The following is a 12,723-nucleotide window of genomic DNA, read 5'->3' as shown; positions in this document are numbered from 1 at the left end:
ATGGGTTTTTTAGGAGCCTGGGGTTGAGGTTTCCATTTTTGGGGAGGGCATGATGTGGGATAATAAATAAAAGGACGGAGTGGAGTGTTTGTGTGGTGAGAGGTTACGAAGCGAGTGATTCACAGAGATAAATTGAAAGATAAAGCCCCAGAGAGGAGAGGAAATACAGAAAAACACCACATCAGAGGGTGAGAGAGACGGATAAAGAAGTGGCTCCGGGGCTCAGCTGGACTCAGGGCTGACCTGGGCAGACTCGCTCATCTTCTGCTCAAACTCTCCTCCCACTCGGTTGTACTTCTCGATGCTCAGCGCAAATGACTCAGCCGCTTTCTTAGACTTCAGCTCCGCCTAGTGTGAGAGAAAAGGAAAAGGAAAACGACGGCCTTCATCTACTGACTCTCATTCACAAACATTGAAAGGAAATGAAAACCTCAGTTAGGGACAGACTATAAAGACACCTCCAGTTTTCACAGTAAAAGATTACTACCCAATGACGTGAGACACTCGCCACTCTACAAACCAATCAATATCAAGTATAGGTAGACTCAGCCCATGTAGGTGATGACGACAGGACGTATGTATGACATACAAAAGACTTTAGTGCGCTCCATAATTTATAATGTGAAACCAAAACTAATCTGATCGAATGTAAACAATGAAACAACGACATGAATTTCAGTTGTGAAAACGCTGTAAAGCATCAATCCTCCCAAACTGCTGCAAAGAGTTGTCATAGCAATGTTATCTGGTGATATTTAGCTGAAGTTACACAGTTTTGCACTCACTTAAGAGCTTTGTTATTCCTAATCACAAAAAGACTAAAGGCACAGCGAGGTGAACTTCAAAAGGCTTTTATAGAATCAAGAGAAAATCAGTCGTCTCAGCAGGGGACTGGATAATTTGCAGGTTTGAACAGAGGATAAAAAAGACTATTTCTGAAGTCAAGAGGAATTTCAATCAAAACCGCTCTCTGTTAACATCCTTGACAAACTCCATTCACTGATATTAAGAACTATCTGCAAATGTGTAAATGATCAGACCCTTTAATTTGATCTCATGAGAAGCTTCCGTCAGCTTCACGGATCAGAATCGCCTGCAGAGTCCGTCTAGAACACAGAGAGAGTAGTGACTAACCTTCTCCAGCTCTTTCTGTGGAGCCCCGTCCTTCCTGAGCCGGTCCAGCTCAAAACACTTTCCGTGATAACCCTCCTTCGACTTCTGAAGGTGACCACTGTGAACCTGCAGCGCCTGCACCGCCTCCACGGTCCCCACCATCTCCTCCTTCGTCTGAGTGCAACACACACAAACACACAGTCTGTGCACATCCTCATTGTACTTGATGTTTAAAGGGCAACTGCAGCAATTACAAGGGAGGGAGACGACACTTATTGGATTTTCTGTGAGATTAATTAGATCAGGATGACAAGAAGTTCGGTCCAGGTCAAGTAATGAGAAAATACAAAAGTCTATGTTCGCACAGACACAGATAACATCCAGCGTTCGGGCAGAACAGTGGTCAAATATTCCTCCTCATCCCAGATTCATACCTTGCGGTGAACTTTGACCTGCTCGTCTCCGTACTTGTTAATGTCCCGGATGAGGTCGTTCATCTTTCTCATCAGCTCGAGGTGGCAGAGGGCCAGTTTGTCTGAAGACACCCTGAACACATCCCACATGGGAGCAAACGTCCTGGGAAACACAATCAAACACACGCATGAGGCTTGAAACTTAAAACTGAACGGTGTTGAACAGGATGAAGAGTTAACAGGAGAAGATGTTACACCATCCTGTGTTCACATGTCACCACTCACCCCTGTGGACTCCCATTGCTGGCGATCTTTGCCAGTTTGCTCATCGACTTGGAGTAAGTCTCCTCGATGGCAGCCCTGTCGAAACAAACGCAAAGATATATGAGCTAAATAACTGACACTCAAACAAATTTAGGTAACTAGGTATTAACCTGATATTTAACCTGTTGAGCGCACACAGTACAATTGACGTACTGTGAACTGTTTAAGCGGCCTGCAGTAATTGAGCAGTGGTGAGTAAAGACCGACTGCAAGACTCAGTCCATAGAACCCTGAAGCTGCACCACCACTGATGCACAAAGAGCTTCTCATCTGTTTAGTAAAAGTTCGGTGAAACTCTGACCTTGAGATTCCGCTGCTGTCATGAATGAGCTGTTGTTACGATCAACGTCAACCGCTGGACAGATAATTTTTTGATTGACTGATCGTTGTTGCTCTAACATTATATTAACTTGTCCTGGTGAGAGTGTCTCTCTGTGTGTGTGTGTGTGTGTGTGTGTGTGTGTGTGTGTGTGTGTGTGTGTGTGTGTGTGTGTGTGTGTGTGTGTGTGTGTGTGTGTGTGTGATTTCTTTGCTAAAGTTTGCAGAAACACAACATGAAGACTAATGTTTGCAGAAGTTCTTGCTTTCTGGTAAATGCAATTGTAATGTACTTTAAAATCACTTCCTCGCCAAGCTATTGCTTCTTCTAATGGCCTCATATGTTACTTTCACCATCTAGAGCTTCATTTGGCCCAAATGCGGAGCCTCCACCACCTCCGCAGTCATTGAGATAAAGATTTATTTCCATTAGTGTTGGGAAAATGTTGCAAAAAGCTTCATTTAAATGATGAATGAACTCATTTTGTGAGGCTGGACATGAAACTTTAATAAGCATCTGAAGCGAAGGAAAGAGTGAGCATTGATCCAGATTCCCTGAAGGTGAACACACAGAACAACGTGCTGCTGAAGATGGATCATCAGCATGAGAGATTTACTCTTCACATTTTTATATATTGTTTCAATGTTTTCATGTTTTACTCAAGTTGTACTTTGACAGACAATCTCGCTCTATTTTTCTGTGTATAAACATTTTACACTTCTATGCTGCAAATTATTGAGATACTGTAACCCTCAAACAACTAATTAATCATTAAAACAGTCAATCGTAAAAAGCACCATAATGTTAAAAGACTGGATTTAAGGTCTAAATAAATAAATATATTCATTTTGAATTATCTTATCTTTTAAGATATATTGTTTGGTCTGTAAGATCCATAGATCCAGATTATAATTTACTTTCGGCCAAAGGTGAGTTTGAAAAGCAGCAAATTCTCACAATTACGTAGCTTGAAGACAAACTGTGCAATATCTGTCGAATTATTGATTTTCTATCAATACAGCGGTTCATTGATCAACTCATTGTTTGAGTCGGCAGCGCTGGTAAAAACCTGATTGTGTCTATTGTGTCCCCGACATCAATGGTCGCTCAATAATAAGAAACAGCAATACATCTGTATTAGACTGAGCACGGGGACAAGAGCAGAGAAGTGCTCACATGAAATAACTGAAACCTTGAGGTTAGAGTTGTTACAGTACTTGAACTGATTCATTTGGCCTCTTACATTAGAACGACCCATCAAGAAAGTGGAGTGAGAGGAAAAATGGGGGAAATGTATCAACACAATTGCAGCTTCCCAGTCCCCTGTGGGATCAGACTCCATTTTACCCACAGTGCCACATATTTCATTTCCTGGCTGCTGATTTGTTGTGTGCTGCAGTCCAAGCAGATAACTACATTTCCCCCTGCGAGGAATGCGCACTGTGAATCAATGTCAGGATTCTATCAGTGGACTGACAGTGTGCGCTGTGTGTTCACTTCAGCTGTGAGAGGACAAACTCCTGTGGGAACCTCATTACTCCACACAATTTACTCACTGATAATCGCTAATTGGAAAACAAGAGTATTTAATATAACAAACTGGGCACTTTGGGAGAGTTTTAATTGGGTAATTGACCGGCCCACTTAGTTACTGTTGTTGGGCCTGTCAGGCAGTTTACTGTGGTTTTATTGGCAGATTTACTTCAGATTTAATTGAACATAAATATGCAACTGATGGCTTTACAGTACCATGCTACAACCTGGAGGCTAAATCTGCATGTCCCAGGTAAAATCCTCCTCCTCAGCATTTGATTGTCCATTTAAAAATAGTATTGTTTGTGCATTGAAAAATATGCTTGGCTGTGTAGCTTACATATACATTTTCGAAACGTATGTCTTTTGAATTACGACAACTTTGGATGTATTCCACAAACATATCCTATCTGGGTTAGCATTGGCCGAACCTATGGAGATAACTCACAGGGCTGTCATGCTGATTTACAAAGGCAATTGGATTTAAGAAGTGTTTAATTAGCGGTAATTGAGGCGATGGAACTCATTAAAAGAATTCAGAGAATTTACAGAGGGCGTTTGGTAATCGAGGATTGATGGATACTTCTACACTGCTGGAGGTTAAGGGATAATTCAGGGTTTGTGTACGAGTGTGTTTGACAGATAGCAAAAGTCAAAATGTAGCACTGTAGTGTGGACAGGGGTCAGAGGTCAAAGCTGACTGATGCCGTCTTAACAAAGAAAGGTTTGTTAAAATGTCGGCAAAATTCCGATAGTTCAGACTTGAAATAAAAAACCGAACATCTTTAATTTCTGAGCGTTTCACCAAACCTTGGCACAATTTTTTTTAAAAATCAAGTTCCATCTCCACCTCCCACACACACATTCACAAATACACAAGAACCTTACCTCTCACGGACAAACTCCGCCAGCTCCTTGGTTGCCAGCTGGCCATGCTTCATGTTGTGGTAGAGCACGTCAAAGCCGGCATTCTTCTCCCCCTGTCGAGGTACAAATAAAACACACGCACACGCACACGCACACACACACACACACACACACACACACACACACACACACACACACACCGTCTGTTAGCACCCAAACGAGAACAGCTAACCAACATGAAGGAGTTAAAGATAGAGATGTCAGCTGATGCTTTGGTGTTACCAGTATCACACTTGTTTGGGTTTCGGAAATATTTCATTTTGCCACCGATAGTCCTCTAAAGGTCTCAGAGGCTCAACAGATACACTCATAAAAAGGAAGATCGAACAAAAACACATAGCACTGTAAACATTTTTATGTGAAAAGAGTGTGTCTTCCCCCATTCTCTCTCTCTCTCCAATTTACACTTACTGTCCTGTCAATAAAGGAGAAATCCCCAGAAAGAAAATCACATTTTTCTCAGCCTATTAACGTATGTCCAGTGAAAATACGAAGTTATGGAAGGAATTGTCATTAGCCCTGAAGGTGCATCACACCCCCGCAGAAGAATTGACAGTAACTAGCAGCTCAACTTGGAAAGTCATGACAGCGTGCTCTCTGTTGTCAAAGACTTCTCTCCACCACCTCAACGAATGCCTGCAGATTTAACCGATGAATCGGGCAGCATAGATCCTGTGTGTCAGTTTCAGTTTTGTGTCCATTGCATGTTGGAGAGTTCACCAACACGCCCGCTTGCTGTGAATTTTCCACAATTTTTCAGCTTTGTTCTCACTTGAGCTGCTCACTCAGACTTTTACTGGAGGGCTGGCGGGAAAGGTTCCGGAAAAATGTCAGGAGCAGCTGACCTGGACGTTTGCTTTCTCGCATTCAGACCCTCTGGAAATCCTGTCATGTCGGACAACAGCACAGAAGTTTAACTTCACTGTCTGAAGGTCAGTTTAGACCGAGACTAATTATACTCGTCTCTCTTTGGAGCTTTTGGCATTTTGTTGCTTTTGGTTCAAACAAGAGATGTTGTGACATTTAAAGGGATTTATTTTAATTCATTCTTCTTTTTTTTTTTTGCTTCTGCACTCCACTGGAACATCTCTCACTGTTTGCTTCTCATTTGCTTAACCATCAAAGCTGCAGGGGCCACAACTCAGTATGATTCAGTTGTGAGGAAGCCACAGAGCTGGGTTTGCTGTGGAGAGGAGAGATGCCGACCTTGCAGGTATGCAGATTTACCACAGACTACAGCACCACCTCACCCCCGCCACTGTCATAATTACACAAACCTGCACCTGTTTTAGCTCTAGTCTCCATAATCCCAAAAAGTGGCTGACAGACGCGGTGTTTTTACTAAGAGCTGGTTTCTTGAGGCGCTCTACATTTTTTCAGTCAACAGCTGGGCTGTCGGTGCAGAGACACAGACCACAGACAGCTGCCTCTCAGGACCTAAAAATACACCGTCGCAGGAGAACAGACCAGTTCCCAGGTACCAGGGGAATGGCTGGAATGCTAAGGAAGGGTCACCCAAACACCCACCCCCCACACACACACACACACCACAGTGAGAATACAAAGCAGAAACCGACTGGAGAGGCGTATCAAGCCCTCGACTCTCAAGTGGTCAAGAGGGGAAACAGCTGTTTTGCGATGCTTGATGATAGAGGTGAGAGACCTTTTTATAAACAGCGCAAGAATAGGATTTTGTATTATTACACAATAGTCGAATGTTTTGACATTAGCTTTATATAAACAGTGGAAGGGTGGAGGTGGAAGCCGGCTCAAACTGGCTGTGGTCCGCTCCATTCTGAAGTGCGACCAATAGTCTCTCTTGGTTTTGTCCCTTTCATGCAGTTGGCAGACGCCTTTTGTTGAAACTCTACCCTCGCTACAGAAAGACGAGCTGCCATTCTGAGCCCACACACACACACACCACACACACCACACACACACCACACACACCTCTCCACAGCTTGACACAGCACCTGTCCACCACTGCTGCAGACTTGTGTGTTGGCTGTATGTAAACAGAGCATGTCCACAGATGATTGATGAGCTCAAATGGTTTTATAACCAGTATTTGATAATGATATCCGTCAGTAAGACTTGTTGAATAGCACTGGTGCCAGGAGGGATATCCCATAATGTTATGGTATTATATGTTAAAGTGTTTTATCTGCTCAGCATATCATATTGACTTTTGCAGACACAGACTGGATCCTCGTAACCTGACAGTGAATAATTTCTAATGGACGGCTCACTGCTGTTATCACCTCTGCCAAGGAGCTTATGTTTTCATTGCTGACTGTCTGACTTTTAGCAGGATTATGCAAAAACTACTGAACCAAGGTTATTGAAACTTTGTGGAAGAGTGGGGGGTGTGGGCCAAGGATGGTTAGAACCCATTAACTTCTGGAGAGGATTCATTTAAGCCTTGGTGGATGTGTGCACTCTGCCAGTGCCCTTTTAGTTGTGGCAGTTTTCGCCTCCTTTTCAGAATCTGTTGTCTTGTCTTTCATTAATGTTTTTGATAAGTTGGCAGCCTTTTGTTGTCTTGTAGCTTAAACAATGGATGTGAAAGACTGAATGTTTTATTTTAATCCTCTAATCACAGCGCAAGTGTGTTTAGGGCGTTTCCAATGTCACTTTTACTAGTAAAACATTGTTAATAAAAGGTGGCTCTTCCAGACACATGGTTCAAAAGGGTTGTCTCTCTCTTATTATGGGTGTGTTTCAAGTGAAACCTTCAATAAACAAATCATCGCGTTAACTTCACTTTCCTTTAAAAGCAACTCACCTTGGCCCGTTGTTGTTATAATGGCAGATTTTCCAAAGAGTAAAACAGAAAACTTGCAGAGGAAACTTTTACTTTGCACATGAGCAGACTGTCTGTGAGTAATAGACACGACAGCTTTCCTAAAGTGAAGCCAAATAATCTTGATGGCCCACTTGGTTTTAACAGGTAATCTGATGCTGAAAAACAAGATTAAACCTCAAGATTGGCTCACGGTCGGTCACGCGTGTATATGGTCGGTCACGCGTGTATATCTGCAGGATGTTGATCACTACTTGCAGACTCTGGCTTCAAAGGATGTAAAAAGCATTAACGGAAGGAAGTGGAGACGCGATGTCCATCTTTATAAATAGTCTATGGTGTGTAACAAAGAGTGCACGCACTTTCTGCACTCACCTAAGAAGGAGCATATAGCTTGATAATGCCCTCGGTAAATTACTATGCCACTGACGTCAGACCAGGTTTTTTGTTGATCAAACACTTTGTATTAAGGCAACAATAAAACATCAATGCACCTGAGCTCACCTCGTTGTCAAAGTGTGACCACACTGACACTGAACTACACTCCGGTGTGTGTAAGTGTGCAGGTTCTTGATTGAACAGGCAGATGTGAGGGGGCACTTATAGATGTTGAGTCATGCCAAGGAATCTAGCACATAACATGAGCGCTGCAAACCCACTCACAGTCTTCTTCAAGTGCGGTTATGTATTCCTTATGCCTTTAGAATTAAACTCTTCACGTCTGATATATGCAAACCCCCTTTTCCTCTCTACTGAACTGATTTTTTTCATCAATTAAGTTGACTGGTTTGGTCACGCACGATGGAGCACATTACCATGACAATGAGCGGGATGATGGGAGAGAAGAAGAGAGGGATGAGGGAGGGGGGTGGTTGTGGAGACCAGAAGTATAAAATCTGTATGTGGACAACTTTCTCATGAAGAGGAGGAAGGTGAGCAGCAGAGAAATTATCATTTCAACGCAGTAAATCCATGTCACCATCGGTCTGGTAAGAAGTTGGGATCCAGAGTTTAAGCCTCTTGTTTAAACCAGTCAATGTTACAGTCAGGACCATTTAACTTGAAGATTAGTTGTGCTAAACCTCACACTCAGTGAAAATTCACTTCTCAAAGCAAAACAAATGCCAACAAACCTCTCCAAGCGTTTCCAACTCAAAACACTGAAACATGCAAATCCAAGACCTCAATGAAGCTCTTCGGGAAAAACATATTAGCAGATGTCAACATTTCAGTTGAAGTTTCTGTTCATCAGAAAGAGACAACACACATGTACTTGTGCAGTGGAGACTCAGATCTACAGGTTTTGAAGTATTTGTACAAATTTGTTGAATATTAGCCATTAATTGTTTTTACATGAAATTACCAGATGACCAGAACTGTAAACTAATTCAAACCTTGAAGACTTAAGTGATGACAGATGCAGATGAATCACACATCATTACTTTGATAGGAGAGCCTCATCTAACCTACTGACTAGAGATATTTGTTTGCATGCCTCTCTATTTTACTTTTTCAGTGTTTTGACCGATTAGCTATAATTTGGATTTGAATGACAGATTAATAATATATAGAACGATGTTTAACTAGAACTATATAGAACCTGTATGTATTAAGGAAATTAAATAAAAATTGAAATGTAAAATCCACATCTTTTATGCATCGTTTATCCTGTAAAATAAAAGTTCTCATAGTGGCAAACGTAAACACAGATACTATATCAGACCACGGATAAATCAGTTGGAATCTACTATATAATTTGGTTGTAAATCCAGATTTGTTGATCTCCAACATTAACTTGTCTCTACTGCTGCTCAAACGTTCTCAGAGGCTCAGAACCGGTGTTATAAAAACACAAGACTAATGTGCCACAGGTGAGATGAGGCTGATCCTGGGAGTTTACAGAGTTTCAAAGGCTTTCAGTTGGAAATGTGGACTTAGCAAGCTTTCCTCAGATTTATACTACGACTGAATCATCAACAGACCGTCCTTTAGATAACTGATCAAATAAAAAAAAAAACAAGAACACACCAACAGACATTTCCTGTTTGTACAATGGTTTCACTAGTGTGTGTCTGTGTGTGTGCCTGTGTGAAACTTTGTGTGTTTTACATTATGTATTTCCAGAGTTTGGTCTATGTAACTGCTCTCACTGCTGATTCTAATTCTTCAGACTAATTACAAACGGTGAGGAAACCCTGGCCTTGGTTTACCTCTGTGCTGCAGGCTCTGCTTCACTGCAACAAACAGTAATATCACAGAAGGGCATAAAGTGTCAATGCTTTTCTATCGCTTCTCATGAACAAGACCCCAAAATCTTATCTGCAACATTTAATCCACAACACAACAAACTGTCTTGGTTAGGCCTAACGTCTGACCAACATCACAGTTCAATTGTCACATTCCTCTTTCCTGGACAGACACAATGGGCATTTGCTTCTAAGGGAGGCTGAATAATGGATGACTGGCAGCTGTCTCTTTCACTCGACTGGATGAGTGCGCTCCTCACTGGACTGCCCATGGTCCTTGTTAAGGACTTCAAACTTGAAAAATATATTCTGGCATTTCTCCCCAAAATATCAACCAAATATCCGATTTTTTAAAAAGAGAGGGTTGCTAAAAAACTGTTTAATTGTTCAATAGGAGCAGACTAGAATAACTTTGCTTTATAGATTCTGTGTTAAGCCTGTATGTGCTTGCCAACTGAGCAAACAGAACACATAGCGTGATGCCAACGCGTGTAAGACGAGTACAAACATATCCCAGTCAAATTATTAAACAGGTTGTATAACCGTAACATCCTTGGGGAATAAAGGTTGTTAAACCTGTGAGACCTGTGTGTGGTTACAGGAGCACGGAGCCGGGTGACATCTTTGAATCGTATCAGAAGAGGAAATCATTCGATGAGACGATGTCACACCAGTTCAGCATTATAAGGAGAAGTTAATTTACAACCGTTTTCAAGCTGCTTCCTCCAGACATCTGATTTTCTTTGCTAGAATTTCAACATAAACACAAGCAGGAACGCATGGTGCTTCTCAGCTGTCTGATACTGTCGGGCTTTGGCTGTCTAATACACTTATTCGCTCTCTGGCACTGTCTAAAGTGCTGCCTTTAGTTCTGGCAAATGGTCAAATCTGCCTTTATGGTCGGTGTGAGAGGATCTGATGTCTGAGGGCATTCCTGCAGTGTAACACGGCCCTTCAGTCAAATGAAACCAGGACACTGAGGAGAACGCAGCAGAACCGACCAGAACAAAAGCCGGGATTATGGTGCTGAGAGCGTGGGGGACATATTCAGATTCAGTGTACAACTTGTATGCTGAAGGTGTTTTCTGTCTCTGAACCAGTCCCCGAAACAAAGCAACTTGCTTAAAAGGTAAAATAACAGATGGAGCAGGGCTGTGCATATTTCTCTGCAACCTACACCTGTAACCTCATATGTGCAGGTTTATACAAAGCCCTGAAAGGAATCATAAATCCACCTCCAGGTTGTACAAAGGCACAACACTGGCAGCAGATCTATCAGGGAGGGACTGTAACTACTAGAGGGTCACATGAACACTATTAAATGTATTTTAAGGACTGTTGTTAACATCTGTTAACATCTAGCTGCACATCTGACATTTCAGGTTCTACATGCGATATATACAATATTTCTCTTAAGTCTCTAATCTGCAGAAATAAGAATATAATACAAAAATAAAACTGGTTTCTCCTGAATACTACCAGGTTACTTTCAGCTCGGGCAGGATTAATTCCATTTCTATACTAAATATTATTTGAGAGACTGTTCAAACACACGTACAGATATTATTTGCATCTTATAGATAAAGTGGAAGTATGCAATGAATAGACAAATATAAAAACCTCTGACTATTTAATTGTTAATTCCAAAGTTTTTACTCAGGTGGACAAGTTTCTATAAGTAAATGTCTAAATGACATTGAATTTACTTTCTGCCACAGAAACTTTTAATAACTTCCATACGGTCCAGTTCTGTGCACAACATACTGTAGCTGTCTCTTTCAGGCAGCTGTAAAACATTCCACCCCATGCATCCGACTGACCAGCCTGTCGGTGCTGCTGCGAGTTTTGCTGACTCACGGAGAGTTTTTCTGCTGAGCAGGTGGGTTGAGCAGAAGGAACCGTCCCACAGCAGAGAGGCGTCAATAACATCAGGAGCAGGTAGCAGCAGCCCGTCATCACTGATGGCGCCAAACTAATTAGTAGACTCGGCTGCTCTGACAAAATTCCCCTCTGCTAGTCTGGGATGCTGCATGATCCTAAGCTTGAAAACTTTGTAGTGCATACTGAAAAGTACATTTGTGCTTTAAACTCACTATATTTAATAATTATGTTGTTTGCGCTGATGAGTGGATCAGTTTTTTTTCCAATAGACAACATTAGTTCTAGCAATTGTTGTTGTGTAATCATCCTTTTTTGCTCAAATAAAAATAAAGGCTGTTTAAATTAAAGTCAAATGGATACGAACGCTGCCATCTTGTGCTTTTGACATCTGTGCAGTATAGTGATCGTGCATCGGAGCTGCAGTATAGAGTCAGTCTCAGCTGTCAATCATGAGGTTTCATCCCATTTTTTATCTTATTTAAAAACTAAATAAAACCACATCAGATAAATTCAAACTTGAACAAACATCAGTGAGATAAGAACTAACTGAAATTACAGAAAACATCTTTGAGAAAAATCTAATCGATGTGTACGTTTGACATTTTAGTTTTTTCCATGTCCCATCTGCTCACATGGAGGAACTAAACTGCAGCCAGCCACCAGGGGGCAGTCAAGATAGGCTGATGATGGCTTCTTTTTTGGGAACCTTTTGGGTCATATCATCCATCTTTATATACAGTATAGCACAAAGGATTCATGTGTTGTGTTGGGGAAGCTATATACATATACTACTGTATATATATCATGACAATTTAAATGAGAAACAACCTGTTATTGGCTGATCCTGTGAATTTAATAATATTCCAAACATCAAGCAAGATCTCTGAGGTTCAAGTGTTTCCCGAAACGCATTGGAACATGAACACAAATATAGAGACTCTTCTATTGATCTATCTTGGTTCTTAATCTAATCAGAGAAAGAAAAGATCCATGACTGAGAGTGAATGAAAGCAGTGAAGAGGTTGGAAGTAATGACCAGGGGAGGAAGACGAGAGGAAGGGAAACATGGAGAGGACAAAGAGTTTCACACTGTGTGTTTACTGTTCTTCACCCCGAGAGAAAACCCCATGACTTAAAGTGACAGGATCATAGCTACGCCGGCAT

The 12,723-nt window shown here is 41.6% G+C and overlaps 1 protein-coding gene across 1 annotated transcript in view; it reads right to left on the bottom strand.

Moving 5' to 3' along the window:
- The window catches only part of fcho1 (FCH and mu domain containing endocytic adaptor 1), a 43,597-nt gene that overhangs the window by 17,182 nt on the left and 13,692 nt on the right, over window positions 1–12,723 (bottom strand). Inside the window, exons 3-7 of the mRNA XM_035176897.2 lie at window positions 4,591–4,682; window positions 1,812–1,886; window positions 1,548–1,689; window positions 1,135–1,287; window positions 244–348 (exon numbers count right to left, since the gene is read on the bottom strand). Of these exons, the coding sequence (XP_035032788.1) occupies window positions 244–348; window positions 1,135–1,287; window positions 1,548–1,689; window positions 1,812–1,886; window positions 4,591–4,682 (567 nt within the window). The remainder of the gene's footprint in view (window positions 1–243; window positions 349–1,134; window positions 1,288–1,547; window positions 1,690–1,811; window positions 1,887–4,590; window positions 4,683–12,723) is intronic.

The sequence above is a fragment of the Hippoglossus stenolepis genome, chromosome 14 (assembly GCF_022539355.2).
Source record: "Hippoglossus stenolepis isolate QCI-W04-F060 chromosome 14, HSTE1.2, whole genome shotgun sequence".
Classification (NCBI taxonomy): domain Eukaryota; kingdom Metazoa; phylum Chordata; class Actinopteri; order Pleuronectiformes; family Pleuronectidae; genus Hippoglossus; species Hippoglossus stenolepis.
Note: the sequence above shows the minus strand (reverse complement) of the source record. Positions and strands in the feature narration are given on the sequence as shown.